Source organism: Peromyscus leucopus, chromosome 1 (assembly GCF_004664715.2).
Source record: "Peromyscus leucopus breed LL Stock chromosome 1, UCI_PerLeu_2.1, whole genome shotgun sequence".
Lineage (NCBI taxonomy): Eukaryota > Metazoa > Chordata > Mammalia > Rodentia > Cricetidae > Peromyscus > Peromyscus leucopus.
This window is the reverse complement of record NC_051063.1, coordinates 183,777,668-183,800,302: the sequence shown is the minus strand read 5'-3', so window position 1 is coordinate 183,800,302 and position 22,635 is coordinate 183,777,668. Positions and strand designations below refer to the sequence as shown.

Below are 22,635 nucleotides of genomic sequence, written 5' to 3'. Positions count from 1 at the left end.
TGTATGTGCACTCCATGCATGCAGTGCCAACAGAGATCTGGAAGAGTGCACAGATCCCTGGAACTGGAGCTACAGGCAGTCCTGCACCACCCTGTGGGTGCTGGGAACCAAACCCAGGTCCTCTGGAAGAGCAGAGAGTGCTTTAACCACCGAAGTATTTCTCTGGCTTCAAAGTAAAAACAACTCTCAAAAATAAATAAAAGTTACACTGTTTTAAATAGGTGTACCGTTTCCTAGTTGAGTATTTTCTTCTGTTTAGACATATTGTTCCTGTGTATTTTACTACGATTTTCACTTAAAAATCATTGCATTTTCCCTCAAGATCAAACTTCCCCTCATGTAATGCCTGCCATTAATAATTTTGATGGAATGATTAAATTGTTCCATACATTGAAGTATGACAAAATTCCAAAGAAAAAGACATGAATGAGGTATCAGGGGTAGTTCTCACTAGAGATAAGAGTTAGTAGCCGGGCAGTGGTGGCACACACCTTTACTCCCAGCACTTGGGAGGCAGAGGCAGGCGAATCTCTGTGAGTTCAAGGCCAGCCTGGTCTACAGAGCGAGTTCCAGGACAGCCAGGGATACACACAGAGAAACCCTATCTCAAAAAAAAAAAAAAAAAAAAAAAAAGCAAACAAAAACATAGTAAAATACTTTCAGAGAAAAGTTGAATATATATAAGAGGGTATAAAGAACCAGCCTCCTCCATCTTAGGGTTAAAAGCCATCTTATAGTAAAGACAAACTAGGTTCATTGATGGTTAAACCTCTCTTTCTCAAGGACTGGGCCATGCTTCACCTGTAACACTAACTACAAATGCGTCTGTGCCGCCTGTTGCAGGAATGGCAATTGTGTCTTTGTTTCAAAAGTTGTTTATAATCATCTTGCAAACCTACCTTTGTTTTGAAAGGTTTTGTGACCACCTATGACTACCCAAAGGGAAAAATCAGTAGCCATCTTGAGAGACGCTTCCCCCTCCCCTCCTCCAAAGGTATTTGCTGACCAGCAGTTTTAGAAGTGACCAGAAGTTGAACTTAAGGCTGGGACAATAAATCTATGTATCGTGGACTTGGCAAAAAAAGACATGGGGAGTAATGGACTCAACTGACTCAACTGACCAGAAGTTGACCTTAGAGGAGAGTAGGACTGGAACAATAAATCTGAATGTATGTATCCTGGGTTCAGCAAAAGCAGGACATAGGGACTAAAAACTTATGTCTCTGTAGATACCCTGAATCCTGTTAGCCATCAGTAACCTCATGCTTGTAGTTCAGGCAGTAACTTCAAAGAACTACGTCACCCCTAGCCTCCTCGTCCAATCTCAAGCTGTCTGTAAACCCTTCCTATACAAACCCCTTCAAGTGAGTGCTGGGGCCGTTCTCCTCCACCCGCTGTGTCCCTGTGTCGGATGTTGGACAGGGACCAACCTTGCTTGTTTTGTTATTAACCTCTGTGTGCTAGCATCGGATATTGGCTCTGTGGTGGTCTTGCTTGGGGGACTTGCGACCTGGGCACAACAACTACCTTGTTCTGACTACCTACTGTTATGCCTGCTTCCTAACCGTGTCTTTGTTTCAGGAGGGACTAACTTGTTATGCTTATATTCGGCTCCTGTGGCAACCCCGCCCCCTCATTTTACCTGTCTTTCCCCCATTTGGAAAACCCCTGCTCTTGAATAAAAGCCTTGTTTCCCTCACATCCAGAGCAGACCTCTTGAGCTGGGCCTTAGTGGGAGGCAGTCCCTGCACACAAATAAAAAAGCTTGCTTTCATTCATTTGACCATAATGATCTGGGTTGGTGGCTTTTCTCCTCCCATCTTGGGGGTTAACGCATATAACCTAACAATCTTGTTGAACGTTTTGTTTTTTTGAGTCAAGACCTGTGTGTGTGTGTGTGTGTGTGTGTGTGTGTGTGTGTGTGTGTGGAAAAATCTGGCCTTGGAAGCCCTGTCTGTGCTCACCTTCCTCAATAAGCCAATTAAAAAAATATATAGTGACATGTAGAGAAAGGGGATTTATTAAACGTGGCCGTGCCCGGCAGTGGTGGTGGCACAGACAGATCTCTATGAGTTTGAGGCCAGCCTGGTCTACAGAGCGAGTTCCAGGACAGGCTCCAAAGCTACAGAGAAACCCTGTCTTGAAAAACCAAAACCAAAACAATAATAATAATAATAATAATAATAATAATAATAATAATGCCATGTTGGAAAGAGGAAAAAGAAATCCAGTGACACCCCACACCCCCTGTCCTAAATCCATTTTCAGAATCCCGACAAAAGCTTTAGGTGTAAGTAGAGTGTTATGCCCAGATAAGGACCCCCAAAGAGACCACCAGGAGACCAGATATATCCAGAATGCAATAGCAAGGTTTACTTCTTGGCGCAATACGAGCTAGCAAGGAACCCCCGTCCGCAGTGCCCGGTGCAGCAAAGCAGAGAGGAGAGTTCCTCTTTCTTGGGGAGATTAGCTTTTGAAGGCAAAAACCACAAAATTCTTCAGAGAGGAGGGGGTTAGTATGGGTCCACCCTTGATTGGTCCAGTTTTCCTGAGTTTGGACTTTTATCTTATTTTTTGCTCTGTCAGGAGTTTTACAGCCCATCTCCAAAATTTGGTCATATTATCTCAGAGGAGGGGGGCGTCTCGTGGTTAGCTACCACCAGACAGTCTGATTTTGTACTTTTAAAACTTCTGACTTCACCCTGTCTGGGAATGGGGAACTGACTTGGTTCTGGCTATTTTAAGATGTCCCTTTCCTCAGTTCTCTGGGCCTTAGGGGGAACTGGGATGGGGGTCTCTCATAGAGAACAAGAACTGTGCTGAGCAGAAAAGTCCTTTGGCTGACTGGTACCAGACTTCAGGCTTTTCCTTCTCCCAGCAGAGATTCCCAGGAAGGTTCCAGTTTCGTGGGTTCCACAGTCTCAGTCGTGATTCCACCCTGTCTAATAACAGTGGTTCTCAACATGTGGGTCACGACACCCTTGCGGGCCCACCTACCCCTTCACAGGGTTCCCTAAGACCATCGGAAAACACAGATTACGAAAACACATATTACGATTCACCACAGGAGCAAAGTTACAGCTGTGAAGTAGCAACAAAAGTAATTTTATGGAGCCGGGTGGTGGTGGCGCACGCCTTTAATCCCAGCACTCGGGAGGCAGAGGCAGGCGAATCTCTGTGAGTTCGAGGCCAGCCTGGGCTACAGAGCAAGATCCAGGAAACTACACAGAGAAACCCTGTCTCGAAAAACCAAAAAAAGAAGAAAAAAATAATAATAATTTTATGGTGTGGGGTCACCACAGCACGAGGAAGGTGGAGAACCGCTGCTCTAGACCATTCCTTTTCTACCGCCCAGGCTGAGTTCCAAATCTTTGTTGTTATTGAGACAGAGTCTCCTTCCTCTTGCTAGCGGGCACAGCCGCCGGCTCTGGGCCGAGCCCGCTCGCTGCGCCTGCGCAGCCGGAGTGCGTCCGGCTCCTGAAAACCCCAAGGGAACCTGCGGGAGACTCTGGCGCTCCCAGCATGCCCTGCGCCGCGCCGGTCCAGCGCTGGACTCCACCTCCCAGAGGCCTCTGCGCGGCGGGGGCCCGCTCTGCCGCCGCGCCTTTGTGCGCCCCGGGAGCTAGCTCCGCGAGATCGAGCCCCGGGCCCGGCCCGAGCCGTCCCGGCGCCGAGCGAGCGAGGAGGAGCCCGGTGAGGAGCGGGCTGCCGGGTGGGAGAGCGCGTGTGGCGGGGCCCGCGGGACGGTGCGAGAGCGCGCCGCCGTGTTCGCGGGGGCCCGGGACTGGGAGCCTGGGCAGGGCTCGGAGCCCGGGAAGAAGGGCTGGTGCCGGTGTGTGATGGCGCTGGGATGGGGGTGTGGGGGATAGGGGTGGGGGGCGACACCCGAGTGACAGGGCGGCTGCCCCGCTTCCTCGGAAGAACCTGTGACTGAACCTGCGCGTTGTGTGAGACTGACGGGGGGGGGGGGGGGTGTAGGCGACCACGCCAGTGTGCACGAGGGGACCCGTGCCTGGGGACATTGTGAGTGACAGCTCGGGGGTCGTGTGTTTGGAGACCCACGTGACAGTGAGACCCCCGCCACCACCTATGAGGGGACCCGTGACTGGGGACTGTGCGCGAGCCTGGGGCTGTGACATTGTGAGTGACAGCATGTGACAGCTCGGGGGGGGGGGGGTCGTGTGTTTGGAGACCCACGTGACAGGGTTGAGCCCGAGCCACTTTGTGGAGGGGGCCTGGGACGGAATACTCTTTTGAGAGTGTGAGAGGCCGTGACACTGTGCGTGGCGGTAAGGACTATACCACCCTGTCTAAGAGGGCCTGGGACAGTGCGTGAAAGAAAATGTGCAAATAACGAGGCCACAAGAGGCTTTGAGGATGTGTGCAAGACTGACCGGGACTGTATGAGACAGCGTCTCGGGTCGGTGCCTTGTGATGTGGTGGCACCGTGTGGTGACACCGTGACAGACTGTGAGACCCACATTTGACTGCGCAGACCTGTGGAGTGAGGCTGTGTTTGGGACTGTGTGATACTATTCCAGTGGAGCATTTACGATCAGGTGTCATGGAGCCTGTGACAGTGTGTGGGCCTGAGTGACAGTATATACAAGGCTGTGTCATCGAGTCTGACACAGTGTAACCGTTCGAGGCAGACGGTGCTGGAGAATGTGTGACGGTCTGAGATGGGGCATGAGGAAGGCTGTGATACTGTGTGATTGTGTGAATAGATGTGGTGTACTGAGGGTTCAAATGAAAGCATTCTAACATATAGCTATATAGATATAGGACTAATATATAGGATCTAATATATAGATAGAGGGCTTCTTGGCACAGAGTTATAGTGCTTAAATGATTTATTTCTTTAAGATTTTTAAAGAGAATTTATTTTTACTTTATGTGCATTGTGTCTGGCCTGCATGTGTGTCTGTGTGAGGGAGTTAGTTAGATCCACTGGAACTGGAGTTACATTCAGTTGTGAGCTGCCATGTGGTGCTGGGAATTGAACCCCGGTCCTCTGGAAAAGCAGCCAGGGCTCTTAACCACCAAGCTGCTTCTCCAGCACTCTTAAGTGATTCATTATTCTTTAAGGCAGTGAAGTTTAATTTAAAAAAAAAAAAGAATTCACAATTAAAACAGTGACTGACTACACTTCCCCTCTCTTCTCTTTTTGAGGAAGTTGTTTTCCGTTCATTAGCAGTGTCTTCTAGATCACATGGTCCCTCAGGCGCCCACTGTGTAAAGCAGCTTCATTTGGTAGCCTATTTCTCATCCTTGTAGAAAGGGTAGGGACATACTTCCCATTAACACCATCATCTGTACACTATAAATTCAAATCAAGTTTCCAGTTTGGCTCAGTTATTTGCTCAACGATGGGCTTGGGTATCTTCAATAATGAAAAACCTTCGTGTGTAAAAGGGTGGAAGATTCTTACTTGATAATGCCACTCTGTATTTGCTCTTATTGTTTACAATTGTAAGTGAAAGAGATAACTTAGACATAAGAAAAATGTTGAGTTCCGGAGCTATAAAGTACATAGGGGAAAATAATTGTAAGTTTAATGACACCTCAAATGTACGACTGTGATGGGAGCAGGAAAAACCAAAGGACTGGGAGGCTTGTAAGGCCAGTGATGCTGGGGCTGCAGGGCATACCTGGAACTCATGGTTTCTTTTTTCTATCCAGCTGTGCTCTCTCAGGACATCGCCCCCCTCCCAGAAACACAGTCATATAGTCTTGAAGTTTTAACGCCATGTCCCAGGTAAGAAGCATTTCTTGTTCCCTGAAATGCCACCTTATTTTTCAGCCAGGTTAACTTTAATTCCTGAAATTCAGCAGCCTGACAAAATCTCTTCTATCCAATGACTTGGTCTTCTTCTCCATTGCAACACAAAAGAGGGTTCCCCAAAGCCTAAGAGTATCCCTCATTCCCAGCCAACATTTGCTTCAAGGACTCATGCAGTGCTCTTATGAATCTAATGAGGAAAAAATACTCTCTTGGGTAGTGTCTTAGCAGGCTTTCTATTGCTGTGTAGAGACACCGTGACCACGGCAACACTTACAAAGGAAAACATTTAATTGGGGCTGGCTTTCAGTTCAGGGGTTCAGTCCATTTTCATTATGGTGGAACATGGTGGCGTGCAGGCTGACATGGTGCTGGAGAGGGAGCTGAGAGTTCTACTTCTTGTAGGCAACAGGAAGAGGACTGAGTATTATTCTGAAGGAAGCTTGAGCAGAAGAGACCTCAAAGCCCACCCCCACAGTGACACACTTCCTCCAACAAGGCCACACCTCCTCCAACAAAGCCACACCTCTTAATAGTGCCACTCGCTTTGGGGCCATTTTCTTTCCAACCACCAGAGTGGGATATTTGTGGAGTCTCTTTGTGAGTATTGGGGGTGGAGGCGTGTTCAGTTCTGACCGGCAGTGATGAGTTTTTCTCCACCATCTCGGGTCTGAAAGGAAGTAGGAGGGCTTTGGGGTGCTCAGAGTTAGGACATTTGGCAAAAACTCATGTTCAAGATGATTTTGAGTAATCCCATGTATCAAATCTTGATCATTAAATAATGTGTGGCTCAGCTAAGGCAGGGTTTGTCTAAGTACTTGCGAGCTTAGAAGAGGAAGATTTTTTTTTTTTTTTTTGGTTTTTCGAGACAGGGTTTCTCTGTGTAGCTTTGCGCCTTTCCTGGAGCTCACTTGGTAGCCCAGGCTGGCCTCGAACTCACAGAGATCCGCCTGGCTCTGCCTCTGGAGTGCTGGGATTAAAGGCGTGCGCCACCAACGCCCGGCGAAGAGGAAGATTTTTATGAGAACAGTCAAGCCTTCTTTTAGGAATATTCTGAGTTAGCAGCAGCCTACAGCTTTGATATACTAGGTAATTCAGTTAATTAATGAGTGAAATTGTTATGGAAAATAAATTGAGACAGTGCCTCATGTAGCCTAAGCTGGCCCTCAACTCACTCTACAGCTATGATCTTGAACTCCCAGCCCTCCTGCGTACACCGCTAAAGCGCTGGGATTATGGGTGTGTGCCACCACCACTGGCTAGAGAGACATTTGTTTGGGGGTGTGGGGAAGGCAGACAGGGAGCAGCTGAGTCTGTATTCTTAACTATTTGTCATTTTTATCTAATGGGTATGGGCGTTTGCTTGCATGTATGTCTGTGCAATACATGTATGCAGTGCCAGAGGAGGCCAGAAGAGGCATCGGATCCCCTGGAACTGGAGTTACAATGGTTGTGAGGGGCCATGTGGGTGCTGGGAACGGAACCCATGTCCTCTGCAAGAGCAAGTGGTGCTCTTACCCACTGAGCATCTCCAGTCCATTGAACCTGTGTTTTTAAAACATCACAAAAATATTTTCCACAATAACCGAAAGAGTAAATAGTGTGAAACAGAGCCAAAGGAAACACATTTAAAGATGTGCATATAATACCCAGAAACAAAGGCACATATGCAAATTGTATAAGAATGGAATTTATTCCCCCAGTTACTAAACATGTGCGGTGTGTATCACCTGCAGGAAAAGGATGGATTGTTTATTTAGGAAAAATCTTTTTCCTTACACTTAGGGATTCTATAGGTTAAAATATGAAAATCATACACATTGCTAGATAAAATATAGAGAATAGCTGTAAAGAGAAAAGTAAGCCAGAGTGAAATCATCTAAAGTAGAATTAATTTTTTTTTCCATCCTTGATCCTGTTTTGTCTGAGAAATTTTTAAATTTTTTAAAGTACTTTTTTCTTTTTATTTTTCAGTATGAGTGGTCTGTCTGCATGTATGCCTGCAGGCCAGAGGAGGGCGTCAGGTCCCATTATAGTTGTGAGCCACCATGTGGTTGCCGGACTTGAACTCAGGACCTCTGGAAGAACAGCAGTGCTCTTAACCTCTGACCACCCTCTGGAAGACCAGCCAGTGCTCTTAACCACTGATCCACCTCTCCAGCCCCTAAACTAGAATTTCAAAACTTATATATCAGTGGTGGCACACACCTTTAATCCTGGGACTCGGGAGGCAGAAGCTGGTGGAGCTATGAGTTTGAGGCCAGCCTGGGCTACATAATGAGTTCCAGGATCAGCCAGGGCTACCCAGAGAAACCCTGCCTCAAAGAAAACGTATGTTTATGTATGTGTGCATGGGCTACTCCGTGAGTGTGGTTAGAGGACAGTTTTGGGAGTCGGTTCTCTCATGCCGACATGTGGGTCCTGAGCAAGGAACCCAGGTGGTCAGGCTCGGCAGCAAACACCTTCACCACAGGGACTCGGCTTGCTGGCCCATGCCTGAGAAGTTCCTAAACAACCCTGGCCTATAGGTGCCTAAGATAATTAAATCAAACATTAGTAATGGATCATTAAGAATTATTTTAAAACTATTGATTGGTAATATGTGATTTTGCCATTTGTTAAAGATGAAAGTAAATTTACACACTAATGAAATTAGTGTACTTGTTTATTTTTACATAAATGACTAAATCTTGACTGAATATTTGATTCTGCAGAACATTAAACTGAGTTAATCAATATTTTTATTTTATAATTGGGCAACACTGAGAATCCTTGCTTTGTTTAAATATATAGTACAAAATGGCTGAAGTCTGTTTAGGGTCTTTTTTTTATAAAATGTTAAAAATTCTGTCCTAATCCCAAGACAAAATTCATTTAATTTTTTTTTTTAAATTATTGTATATGTATTTGTGTTTGTCTCCGTGTCTTTATGTGTAACACGTGTGTGCCTGGGGCAGGAAGAGGCCAGAAGAGGGCATCCCATCTCCTAGAAGTGCAGTTGCAGACAGTTGTGAGCCACCATGGGGTGCCGGAAACTGGCTGTGAGAACACCAAGCACCCTTAACCACTGAGCCATCTCTCCAGCTCCCATTTAGTGATTTAATGACTGAGACTGAAGTCAGCACCTTAACTGGTACCATAGTTTCTCTTCCCGTTGCTATGGTAAAATACTTTGACAACTGCAAATTTTAAAGGAGGAGGTTATTCTGGTTCACAGTTCATGGTCTGGTCCATCACAATGTGGAAGTCGAGGTGTGGGAGCTTGAAGCAGCTGGTCTCATCACGTGTACCATCAGGAGGCAGAAAACAAGGAAGGCATGCTGCTTGTCTCCTTTGCTCCATTTACAGACTCAGGTCCCAGTCAGGGAAGGGCGTCACCTATAGTGAGCAGTCTTCTCCCACAGGCTTGCCCAGGGGTTCATTTCCAGTTGTGATGGTGTTTAGTTACTGTTGTATTGCTGTGGAGAGACACCATGACGGTCTCAGTGTGCTGTTGCTGTGGAGAGACACCGTGACTGTCTCAGTCAGTGTTCTGTTGCTGTGGAGAGACACCATGGTCTAGTGTGCTGTTGCTGTGGAGAGACACCGTGACTGTCTCAGTGTCTTCATTGTTGCTGTGGAGATGACACCAGTGACTGTTCATCAGGTTCTGTTGCTGTGGAGAGACACCATGACTGTCTCTCAGTGTTCTGGTTTGCTGTGGAGAGACACCAGTGGGACTGTCTTCAGTGTTCTGTTGCTGTGTGAGAGACACCGTGACTGTCTCAGTCAGTGTTCTGTTTGCTTGGAGAGACACCAATGACTGTCTTAGTGTTCTTTCTGTTGCTGTAGAGACACTGTGACTGTCTTCATGTTCTGTTGCTGTGTGAGAGACACCATGACTGTCTTAGTGTTCTGTTGCTGTGTAGAGACACTGTGACTGTCTCAGTCAGTGTTCTGTTGCTGTGTAGAGACACCGTGACTTTCTCAGTGTTCTGTTCTGTGAGAGACACCATGACTGTCTTAGTGTTCTGTTGCTGTGGAGAGACACTGTGACTGTCTCAGTCATGTTCTGTTGCTGTGTAGAGACACCGTGACTGTCTCAGTGTTCTGTTGCTGTGTAGAGACACCATGACTGTCTCAGTTCATGTTGTTCTTGTTAGCTGTGGTGAGAGACACCATGACTGTCTCAGTGTTCTGTTACTATGTAGAGACACCATGACTGTCTCAGTCAGTGTTCTGTTGCTGTGGAGAGACACCGTGACTGTTCAGTTTTGTGTCTATGTGGAGAGACACCATGACTGTCTCAGTCAGTGTTCTGTTGCTGTGGAGAGACACCATGACTGTCTCAGTCAGTGTTCTGTTGCTGTGTAGAGACACTGACTGTCTCAGTGTTCTGTGACTGTGGAGAGACACCATGACTGTCTCAGTGTTCTGTTGCTGTGGAGAGACACCATGACTGTTCAGTGTTCTGTTCCAGTGCTAGTGTTCTGTTGCTGTGGAGAGACACCATGACTGTTCAGTCAGTGTTCTGTTGCTGTGGAGAGACACCATGACTGTCTCTAGTGTTCTGTTGCTGTGTAGAGACACTGACTGTCTCAGTGTTCTGTTACTGTGGAGAGACACCATGACTGTCTCAGTGTTCTGTTGCTGTGGAGAGACACCATGACTGTCTCAGTTGTTCTGTTGCTGTGGAGAGACACCATGACTGTTCAGTCAGTGTTCTGTTTGCTGTGGAGAGACACCGTGACGTCTAGTAGTTCTGTTGCTGTGAGAGACACCGTGATGTTCAGTGTTCGTTGCTGTGGAGAGACACCATGACTGTTCAGTCAGTGTTCTGTTGCTGTGGAGAGACACCTGACTGTTCAGTATGTTCTGTTGCTGTGGAGAGACACCATGACTGTCTCAGTGTTCTGTTGCTGTGTAGAGACACCATGACTGTCTCAGTCAGTTTCTGTGCTGTGGAGAGACACCATGACTGTCAGTCAGTGTTCTGTTGCTGTGAGAGACACCAGTGACTGTCCCAGTCAGTGTCTGTGCTGTGGAGAGACACCATGACTGTTCAGTCAGTGTTCTGTTGCTGTGGAGAGACACCATGACTGTCTTAGTGTTCTGTTCTGCTGTGGAGAGACACCGTGACTGTCTCAGTCAGTGTTCTGTTGCTGTGTAGAGACACTCAGTGTTACTTGTTCAGTCAGTGTTCTGTTGCTGTGGAGAGACACATGCTGTTACTGTGGAGAGCTCAGATGTTCAGTGTTCTGTTGCTGTGGAGAGACACCATGACTGTCTCAGTGTTCTGTTGCTGTGGAGAGACACCGTGACTGTTCAGTGTTCTGTTGCTGTGGAGAGACACCATGACTGTCTCAGTGTTCTGTTGCTGTGGAGAGACACTGACTGTAGTCTGTTGCTTAGTATGTTCATGTTCTGTGCTGTGTAGAGACACCATGTGACTGTCTCAGTCTGTCTTCTGTTGCTGTGGAGAGAACACTGACTGTCTCAGTCAGTGTTCTGTCGCTGTGTAGAGACACCATGACTGTCTCAGTCAGTGTTCTGTCACTGTGGAGAGACACCATGACTGTCTTAGTGTTCTGTTGCTGTGTAGAGACACTGTGACTGTCTCAGTGTTCTGTCACTGTGGAGAGATACCATGACTGTTCAGTCAGTGTTCTGTTGCTGTGTAGAGACACCGTGACTGTCCTAGTTAGTGTTCTGTTGTTGTGTAGAGACACTGTGACTGTCTCAGTGTTCTGTCGCTGTGGAGAGACACCGTGACTGTCTTAGTGTTCTGTTGCTGTGTAGAGACACCATGACTGTCTCAGTGTTCTGTTGCTGTGGAAAGACACCATAACTGTCTCAGTCAGTGTTCTGTTGCTGTGGAGAGACACTGTGACTGTCTCAGTGTTCTGTTGCTGTGGAGAGACACCGTGACTGTCTCAGTCAGTGTTCTGTTGCTGTGGAGAGACACCATGACTGTCTTAGTGTTCTGTTGCTGTGGAGAGACACCATGACCACGGTAAATCTTATAAGGGAGGGCATTTAACTGGGGCCTTGCTTGCAGTCTTAGAGGGTTAGTCCATGATTATCATGGTGGAAGGAGACAGGCATGGCACTAGCACAGTAGTGGAGAGCTTTACATCCTGATCTACAGGCAACAGACAGAAAGAGAGATTGGGCCTAGTGTAGACTTTTGAAACCTTAAAGGCCCAGGCCTAGTGACATACCTCATCCAACAGGGCCACACCTCCTAATCCTTTCCAAGCAGTTCCTATAACTGGAGGCCAAGCATTCAAACATAAGAACCTATGGAGGGAATTCTCATTCAAACCACCACAGATGGTTAAGTGTTAACTGTCAGAATCATCTGGGAGTTGGGCTTATCTTATGTTAGCTGATGTAGAAAGACATATCCACTATGGGAAGCAGTATTTATTCCCTGAAGATGATCTTGGACTATATAAGTAGAGGGAGGAGTCTGAGCATCCTTAAGTGTCTTAGTCACTGTTCTGTTGCTGTGAAGAGACATCATAACCATGGCAATTTTTATAAGAGAAAGCATTTCATTGTGGGCTGGCTTATAGTTTCAGAAGTATAGTCCATTATCATCATGGCTGAGAGCATGGCGGCACACAGGCAGACATGGTGCTGGAGAAATTGAGAAGAGAGTCACTGGTCCTGGCTTGGGCTTTTGAAAACTCAAAATCCTCCTCCAGTGACACACTTCCTCTGACAAGGCCACACCTCCTAATCCTTCTCAAGTAGTGCTACTCCCTAATGACTAAGATTCAAATATATGAACCTATGGGGGGCGGGGCATTTCTGTTTTCTTTTGTTTGTTTGTTTGTTTTCAAGACAGGGTTTCTCTGTGTAGTCCTGGTGGTGCTGCAACTCGCTGTAGACCAGGCTGGCCTTGAACTCAAAGATCTGCCTGTCTCTGCCTCTTGAGTGCTGGTATTAAAGTTGTGTGCTGCCACCACCCAGCTATCACCACGTCTTTACTATAGATGCAGTGTGACTAGGTGTCTCAAGTTCCTGCCACTGTTACTTCCTCCATGATGGTGGACTGTAACCTGGAACTGTGAGCTAAAATAAATCCTTTTCCTCTAAGTTATTTAAAGTCAGGGTGCTTTCTTTTCTTTTCTCTCTTTAGATGTATTTATTTTGTGTGAATGAATGTTTTACCTGCCCATATGCCTATGTACCATGTGCATGCCTGGTACCCAGAGAGGTTAGAGGAGGGGTCAAATCCCCTGGAACTGGAGTTACAGACAGTCATGAGCCACCATGTTGTGAATATCCCATGCTGGGAACTGAACTGAACTGAGCTGTCTCTCCAGCCCTGGTCAGGGTATTTTTATCACAGCACCAGAAAAGACAGTTAAGACACCCAGTGAGGCCAGGCAGTGGTGGTGCAGCCTGGTCTACAGAGCCAGTTCCCGGACAGCCAGGGCTACACAGAGAAACCTTGTCTCAAAAAAACCAAAAAGTTGTGCAACAGTGGTACTCACCTTTAATCCCAGCACTCAGGAGGCAGAGCCAGGCAGATCTTTGTGAGTTCAAGGCCAGCCTGGTCTACAGAGCGAGATCCAGGAAAGGCGCAAAGCTACACAGAGAAACGCTGTCTCAAAAAACCAAAAAAAAAAAAAAAACCTATAACACTTACATCTAGAGTCTGTCAAGTTGGCTACACCAACCATCACAAATAGCAGTTTTTAAAAATCAAACATTCTCACACACTACAATCAGTAGATGTGCTGATTATACTTATATGCTGAGGAATGATGAAAGGAAAATATTAATTATAGGAGTAACAAAGAATTCAGACAGGAGACACAGGCAGTTTAAGTGGAAGTTTATTTAGCAAAGAAAATTGAAGTATGTGATATATACAGAGAAATTGCTGCTCCCAGAGGCAGTACCAGCACAATGAGTTCTGTCTAGATTCATAAGTAGTTTTTATGAATATTTATGAGGTAGGTGGCTTATTCATAAGGTGACCTTTCCCCCTCTCAAGTCATGGTATGCTAAATCTCTCTTTTAGAGAATGCATTAGTCAGGGTTCTTTAGAGCAGTGGTTCTCAACCTATGTGTTGCAACCCTTTGGGGGTCGAACAACCCTTTCACATGGGTCATATATCAGATATCCTGCATACCATGTATTTATATTATGATTCATAATAGTATCAAAGTTACAGTTATGAAGTAGCAACAAAAATAATTTTATGGTTGGGAGTCACCAGAACATGAGGAACTGTATTAAAGGGTCTCAGCATTAGGAAGGTTGAGAACCAGTGGTCTAGAGGAACATAGCTTAGACAGAGAGAGAGAGAGAGAGAGAGAGAGAGAGAGAGAGAGAGAGAGAGAGAGTGTTGAGACCACTGGCTGTACTTCCAAAGGACTTGAGTTTGGTTCCCAGCACCCACAGTCATCTGTAATTACTGTGATGTAATCCCAGTGGATCTGATACCCTTTTCTGGTCTCCATGGGCACCAGGCACACACATAGTGAACAAACATACATGCAGGCAAAACACTCATACACGTAAATAAAATACACAAATAAGTTCTTGAAAGTAATTATTGTCAATAAAGATTACATTTTAGGTATTCTTGTTATAAAGAGAATATGAAAATAAAGCCTGATAGTCTTTTGACTAGCACATTTTCCCTTAATGTTATTACTCAGAAGTGTTTGTTTAAACCTAACATTCTCCTTGTTTTCCTTTTATTTCATCTGCTCTTTGTTTACAACTTTATTTCTTCTTTTGCCTTGTTTGTATACACCTAATTAACTATACATAATTTTCATAAATTCTTAAGTTTCTAAGGTAATACAGATCCATTACTTACTAAGTAACACTCTTTTTTTTTTTTTTCCTGCCTCAGTGTCTTTTGTTTTCTCCGAATGAAGTTCTTTGGCATTTAGTATGTATCCCCTGTTGTTGTACACTGTGTTGATTTTATCATTACTGATCCATACATGTATGGTGAGTCTTTTCTCCAGCAACAGAGAGTTTCTCAGAAGTTAGGGACTTCCCATAAGAGAACTAAGCATGACGATTATTAACATGCATTTTTTAGAAAGTACGGTGGTGGCCGTAAGTGTTACAGCTCTGAGGGAAAGGTGTCCTGGCAGTTAGAAGCCAAAGAATACCACAAAGTCACACCACACAACAAACCTCACACAAGAGATTTATCGGGAGAGACACGAGGGTGGCCGCTTCTGCTCAGAAGCAGCAGCTGAGCAGGAGGCAGGCTTTATAAAGGGTTTCTTGTGGGGGGCGGACCTTTGCAGGGTGGCCTGTGATTGATGGGATTTTGTGGGCTGATCTTGGAGCAAGCTCAGGGATTGGTGGGATTCTTTAGCCTGATCTTGGGCTTTTTTTTTTTTTTCCCCTGTAGGGCAGAGCTTGGCCACCTGCATCTCCAGGGGCTGGAAAGTGAGGTTGTGGCCTTTTAGAGCGGTCTGGGGGCGGGACCTGGCCACTTGTGCCTTGAAGGGCTTACAGTGGCCATACCTGTAAGTCCAGCACTTGGGGGACTAAGGCAAAAAGGACCAAGAGTTCAAGGCAGGCTTGAGTTGTGTAGCTTTACCCTATCTATGAGAGAGAGGGAAAAATGATAAAGAGAGACACAATGATACACACAATCTTAGCACTTGGGAAGCTGAGGCACAGGGTTGTGAATTCTAGACAGCCCTGAGCCACACACAAGACCCTGTCTCAGAAACAAAAAATAACAAAAAAACCATAATTCCTTTTCTCAAAGTATAGACAGTTTAGTGCTAACTCTTTTCTGTTGTGTTGTATTGTTTTGTTGTTGTTTGTTTGTTTGTTTGAGACAGGGTCTCACACTATAGCTTTGAGCTCACTATGCAGCCCAAGCTGGCCTGGAACTCGGAACGCCTTACATCTGCCTCCTGAGTGCTGGGTTTAGAGGAGTGTGTCATGTCCAGCTTTAACTATTTAATCTAGGCCCATGTGAGGACTTGAACCAGAGTATGTTTATGTCATTTCAGGATTTGGTGACATTTGGGGATGTGTCTGTAAATTTCACTCAGGAGGAATGGGAATGGCTGAATGATGCTCAGAGAGACTTGTACAGGAAGGTGACGTTGGAGAACTATAAGAGCCTGGTGTCGCTGGGTAAGGAGGTCTCTGCAGGATTCCAACTCTACACACGGGGCTGGGTTCCGTGAAGTGTCTCTGAGATGCCTGAGTTGCTTTACTAAATTTCCCCTTTTTATTAAACATTTTTAAAAGTTACATCTCTCTCTCTCTCTCTCTCTCTCTCTCTCTCTCTCTCTGTGTGTGTGTGTGTGTGTGTGTGTGTGTGTGTGTGTGTGTGTTCATGCTCATGCCATGGCACACGTATGAAAATCAGAGGACAGTTGGTTCTCCCCTTTCATCATGTGGGTCCTGGGGATAGAATGCCATTCCTCAGGAGGCTTGGCAGTAAGCGCCTTTCCCCAATTGAGCCACCTCACTGGCCCCTTTAATTTTAAAATTTTATTATTATTATTATTATTTTTGTGTGTGTGTGTGTGTGTGTGTGTGTGTGTGTGTGTGTGTGTGTTGGGGAGTTGTGTGCACATGCCACAGAGTGCATGTGGAGGCCAGAAGACAACCTGTGGAGTCAGTTCTCTCCCTCCACCTTTACAGGGGTTTCATGAATGGAACTCAGATCATCAGGCCTTCCCAGCAAGCCCTTTTCCCACTAAGCCGTTTATTTGATTGGCCCAATTTCTCTTTCTTATGCCCATCATGTAATGGCACATGCCTGCAGTTCCAGTTCCAGAGCGCTGGTGTATTAGTTAGGGTTCTCTGGAGGAACAGAACTGATAGAGTTTATATATATATATGTAGGTATATATTATATACTCATTCATATATATATACATTTCCACACATATAAACCACATATTATTATATATTACATATTATATAACATATAAAGGGGATTTATTAGAATGGCTTACAGGCTATGGTCCAGCTAGTCCAACAAAAGGTCCAAGAATCCATTAGTTGTTCAGTCCACAAGGCTGGATGTCTCAGCTGGTCTTCAGTATACACCAGAATTCCAAGGAAGCGGGCTCTAATGTCAGTGAAGCAATGGAGAGAGAGAGAGAGAGAGAGAGAGAGAGAGAGAGAGAGAGAGAGAGAGAGAGAGAGCAAAAAGCGAGAGCTTCCTTCTTCCATGTCCTTTATATAGGCTGCCAGCAGAATGTGTGGCCCAGATTAAAGGTGGATCATCCAACCTCAAAAGATCCAGATTAAAAATGGATCTTCCCACTTCAAATGCTCTAATTAAGGGGGAAAAAAATCCCTCACAGGTGTACCCAGCCACTTGGGTTTTAGGTAATTCCAGATGTAGTCAAGTTAACAACCAAGAATAGCCATCACAGCTGGGGAGGGAGGACTGCCTTGGGGAAACAGCCTGGCAAACCCAGTTTTAAAAGTTCAAAGAAAATTGCCCCCCCCCCACCTTTTCTTATGCTCCTCAAATAATTAATATTTTACAGAATTTGTAGCCTTTTTTAGACTGTCCCTTTGTGTCACTCCCTCTAAAGAATATTCTCATCTCCCCCATCTCCTACCTGCAACGCCTCACCTTCCTGATGAGCAAGGGACTGGATTTGATCCCCGACAGTGGCTAATTCCTCTTCTGTTTCTTGGAAGCAGGGATTCCTGTTTACAAGCCAGCTGTGATCTCATTACTGGAACAAGGAAAAGACCCCTGGGTGGTGCAGAAGGAGGGAGCAAGAGACGCAAGCCCTGGTGAGTGGAGCCAAACTAGGGAGGTGGGTGCCCCTGTCGGGAAAGGCTCAGATGTTGGGAAAAGGCTAGCTCATCGTTAGCGCTTCTGGAGTTCTTTCTTTCTTTCTTTTCTTTTTTGATTGTTTTCGAGACAGGGCTTCTCTGTGTAGTTTTGGTGCCTGTCCTGGAACTCGCTCTGTAGACCAGGCTGGCCTTGAACTCACAGAGATCCGCCTGGCTCTGCCTCTGGAGTGCTGGGATTAAAGGTGTGCGCCACTGCCACCCGACTGGAGTAGTTTCTTTTCTTTTCTTTCTTTTTAAAATGTTTTATTATTATTTATTTATATGTACATGTGTGTTTGTCCATATATGTGCATGTATCTAAGATTAGGGCCATCCCCTGAATCTGGAGTTATAAGCAGTTGTAAGCTGCCTGATGTGGGTGCTGGGAACTGAACTCGGGTCCACTGCAAGAACAATACATGTTCTTAACCACTGGAGTAGTTTCTTTTAAAGCATGTGGTCCATACGGAGGCTGATCCATCATGCTGAGCTGGTCTAGAGTGAGTGAGTTTATTAGGTACATGGCCTGCAGCAGTAGAAGAATAAACAGCAAGCTGCAGAGGGACATTGGAGCATCGAGTCAGATGCTCACACCAACAGGGGAAGCCTGGGAGCCAGGAGCTATTGATGGACAGAGGGCTCCAGGCAGATCGCCTCTCAGAGTGAGACTTCCCATTAGCCATTCCCACCACAGACCAAAACCATCAGAAAACACAGATTCATTACAGTTCATAACAGTAGCAAAATTACAGTTAAATTACAGCAAAATTAGCAATGACAATAGTTTTGTGGTTGAGGGGTCCCCACAGCATGAGGAACTGTGTTAAAGGGTTGCAGCACCAGGAAGGTTGAGAACCGCTGCTCTGACAATCTCCTCCTTCTGCTGTAAAGGGCATGGTATTCTCCTTTTGTAAGACTTATTTTTATTTAACGTGTATAAGTGTTTTGTCTGCATAGTACATCACATGCAATACCTGCCTAGGCCTGAAGAGGGCGTCAGATGCAGACCTAGTTAAACTGACCATATGGGCGCTGGGAACTGGATCTGGGCCTTTTCAAGAGCAGCCAGTGCCAATCTCATTCTCTCTTATTGGGTGATCGATTGTCAAAGTTCCCTTTGTGTATCTTCACCTGTCTCCTGTAGATTCTGATAGTTCATGGGTTTTGTTACTATTCTTTCCTATAGTTTTAATTTCTCTTTCACTTGGGTTGTTTAAAAGATAATTTTCTTGTTCCATTGCATTTTGGTCAGATTGTTTTATTGTATTTGACTGGATAGTGGGTTTTTAATAAGATCAGATAGTGGGTTTTTATATCTTTTTTTGGAGGAGGGGCTGTTCTGAGACAGGGTTTCTCCGTGTAGCCCTGGCTGTCCTGGAACTTGTTCTGTAGCCCAGGCTGGCCTGGAACTCAGAGATCTGCCTGCTTCTGCCTCCCGAGTGCTGGGATTAAACTCGAGCGCCACCACTGCCTGGCTCCTCTTGTTTTCTTAATCAGTGATCCTTATAAAGGAACCTAATTTTGGCTTTACTTTTTCTGTTGATTCTATCTACTTCATTATTTTCTCACGTAGCATGTGTTTTTCCACTTCCTTTGGGTTTCTGCTGGTCATTCCTGAGGTAGCCCCTCAAGAAGTTACTGTCTTTGTTTGTTTATTGTGTAATTATACGCACTTTAGAATTACAACTGTTCCTTAATACTCTGATAGTGAGTACATGCCAGACATAAGTAGGTCTCTTAAATTTAATTCTTTTGAGGGTAGAGAACATCTCTGTCTGATTTCAGTCAGTATTTTGAAATTTGTTGAAATGAAATTTGATCTGTCTCCTGTAGATTCTGATAGTTCATCACGAAAAGGCCTGACTTACTGAACATACTATGACTACCCACTGGATCATTGTTGAATGTAGTTATATCATTATAAAGTAGGATACAGTAGTCAATTCTGCTAAGACCCACTATGTATTTACTAATTTTTGCCAAGATTTATCAGTTTCTAAGACTCTGTTTTTGGTAGTGTTGGGACACTGAGATGTCTCATCGGATAAAGGCACTTACCTCCAAGCCTGATGACCTGAATTTGATCCTCAGGACACACGTGGTGGAAAGAGAGAACCAGATCCCACAAGCTGTCCTCTGACCTCCACACAAATGTCAAAACATTTGCTTATGTGCACACATTTAATCAATGTAGTTTTTAAAAGAGGTAATCTTATTTGGGTCTAATAAGGAAAAGCCAAATTAAAACCTGTACTAAATTAATAAAAACAAGCAGTTTGATAGAAAATTATGTTTTCATGAAGACATTGTGGCTTCAGGAATCAACTGAAAAATTACATTTAGTTAGAACTTGTTACAAAGAAAATTGTTTTCAGAAACACCTTCCTAGAATGCAAAAATTAACCATAGAGTAGCTCTAGCTGTCCTGGAACTCACTATGTAGACCAGGCTGGCCTCGACCTCACAGAGAACCACCTGCCTCTGCCCTACAAGTACTGAAATTAAAGGTATGTGCCACTGTGCCCAGCTTAATCACCTTTCTTAATTTAGTAGTGAAGCTGCATTAAGAGATGTTAAATCCTTTAATTTCTTTTGTATTTTACTTTCTCTGTTTGAGCATTTTCTTTTCTTATAATGAATGAATTTTAAAATATCTATTTGCTTGGTATCCTTTAGATTGGGATTATGTCTTCAAAGGCATTGAATTTTCATCAAAGCAAGATATTTATGACGAATCGGCCAAAGTCCTACCCATGGGAAGAAGCCATCTTAGTTATAGCCTTGACTGTCCCAATTTGAAAGAAAACCATGAAAGTGAAGACTGGTTTAATAACAGATTGGGAGGTCAGGAGGTGCATCCTAATCAATTGCTCATCATTCATAAAGAAATCTATTGAAGATCAAAGTAATGGGTGTAATCCGTCTTGGCAAACATTCCATCAGGATGCAATACTAGATATACCACAGAGTTTTTCTACCAAAGAAAGAACACATCAATGTGAGCCACAAAAGAGAAGTTACCGAAAAAAGTCTATGGAAATGAAACATAAGAAGGTCCATGTAGAGAAGAAAATTCTGAAATGTAATGAATGTGAAAAAGTCTTTAACCAGAGTTCATCCCTTACTCTCCACCAGAGAATTCATACTGGAGAGAAACCCTATGCATGTATTGAATGTGGGAAAGCCTTCAGCCAGAGTGCAAACCTAGCTCAACATAAGAGAATCCATACGGGGGAGAAACCTTATGAATGTAAAGAATGTAGGAAGGCCTTCAGCCAGAATGCACATCTTGCTCAACATCAAAGAGTTCATACTGGAGAGAAACCTTACCAGTGTAAAGAATGTAAAAAAGCCTTCAGCCAGATTGCACACTTGACTCAGCATCAAAGAATTCATACCGGAGAGAGACCTTTTGAATGTATTGAATGTGGAAAAGCCTTTAGTAATGGTTCATTTCTTGCTCAGCATCAGCGAATTCATACAGGAGAGAAACCTTACATGTGTAACGTGTGTGGGAAAGCTTTTAGTCACCGTGGATACCTAATCGTACATCAAAGAATTCATACTGGAGAGAGACCCTATGAATGTAAAGAATGCAGGAAGTCTTTCAGCCAGTATGCACACCTGTCTCAACATCAGAGAGTCCATACTGGAGAAAAACCTTATGAATGTAAAGTATGTAGAAAAGCTTTTAGCCAGATTGCTTACCTCGATCAACATCAGAGGGTTCATACTGGAGAGAAACCTTACGAGTGTGCTGAATGTAGAAAGGCCTTCAGCAACAGTTCATCACTTGCTCAACATCAGAGAAGTCACACTGGAGAGAAACCCTACACGTGTAAGGAATGTAGGAAAACATTTAGCCAAAATGCAGGCCTTGCTCAACATCAAAGAATTCATACTGGAGAGAAACCTTATGAATGTAATATTTGTGGGAAAGCCTTTAGTTATAGTGGATCCCTTACTCTACACCAGAGAATTCATACCGGAGAGAGACCTTACGAATGTAAAGATTGCAGGAAGTCCTTCAGGCAACGTGCACACCTTGCTCATCACGAGAAAGTACATATTATGGAGTCATTCTTGTCCCTTTCCTCTCCATCGCCCTCTCCATCCAGTCAGTTGCCGAGAGCTATGGGTTTGATCTCATAAATCTAACCCATTAGAAGATTTCTGTTTCATCATCCTTGTCTTCTACATGGTAATCTGTTTTATGTGGAATACTGAAATATCTTTCCAGTGTATTCACCCATGCCTCTGTCAGTTTTTATACTTCAGCCAAACCTAGAAAAACACATTGTGGTCATATTATTTATCCTTCATTAATTAGGATTACTTACTGACATCCAAAAACTCGTTGGGAAGAAGCACACAGTCCTTAGAGTAACCTAACAAGATACCTTGTCCCCAGCACCTTGTTTCAAACTACCTTCTAAAGCCTTCATGTCAATATCCTCTCTCTCTCTCTCTCTCTCTCTCTCTCTCTCTCTCTCTCTCTCTCTCTTCTCTCTCTCTCCATCCATCCAGAATTAAAATAGATCTAGGCTCTAATCCTTGCTCTTCCTTTTTCCATCCCTAATTTCAGAGCATTTGGTCCTTTGTAACCTTCAGTCTTATCTATATTATGGGACTAATAATGGTTCTACCTCAAACACTATTGGGAGAAGTAAATAATGCATGTAAATTTCTTAGCAGAGTGCCTAGCGTAAAATAATATTAATCTACAATAAAAATATGATATACACAAAGAAGAGTTGGTCATTTTAATCATAAAGAAGCAAAAACACAGACCTGGGACATTATAACTATTTGGTTTTAATTAGAAATACTGAAGTTGGAGACTGAGGACTGAGCTCAGTTTGTAAAGTGATTTCCTAACATGCACAATCCTAGATTCAATCCCCAGTACCACATAAGATGGACATAAAAGTTCAAGGTTATTCTTGGCTATATAGCCAGTTCAAGTCCAGCCTGGGCTACATGAGACCCTATCTTAATACATATAACAAGTGGGTGCCATCTAATGCAGTTTGGGTTGACATTAGACTGATGATAGAGG

The 22,635-nt window shown here is 44.5% G+C and overlaps 1 protein-coding gene across 1 annotated transcript; it reads left to right on the top strand.

The window, feature by feature from the left end:
* Window positions 1–3,565: 3,565 nt before the first annotated feature.
* Window positions 3,566–22,078, top strand: LOC114685779 (zinc finger protein 583-like). Its single transcript, XM_028860403.2, is given in 6 exon segments — window positions 3,566–3,693; window positions 5,683–5,758; window positions 15,776–15,902; window positions 17,439–17,534; window positions 20,253–20,464; window positions 20,466–22,078. Coding segments are annotated over 5 exon segments (1,707 nt in total). The 5' UTR covers window positions 3,566–3,693; window positions 5,683–5,749; the 3' UTR covers window positions 21,729–22,078.
* The last annotated feature ends 557 nt before the right edge of the window (window positions 22,079–22,635 follow it).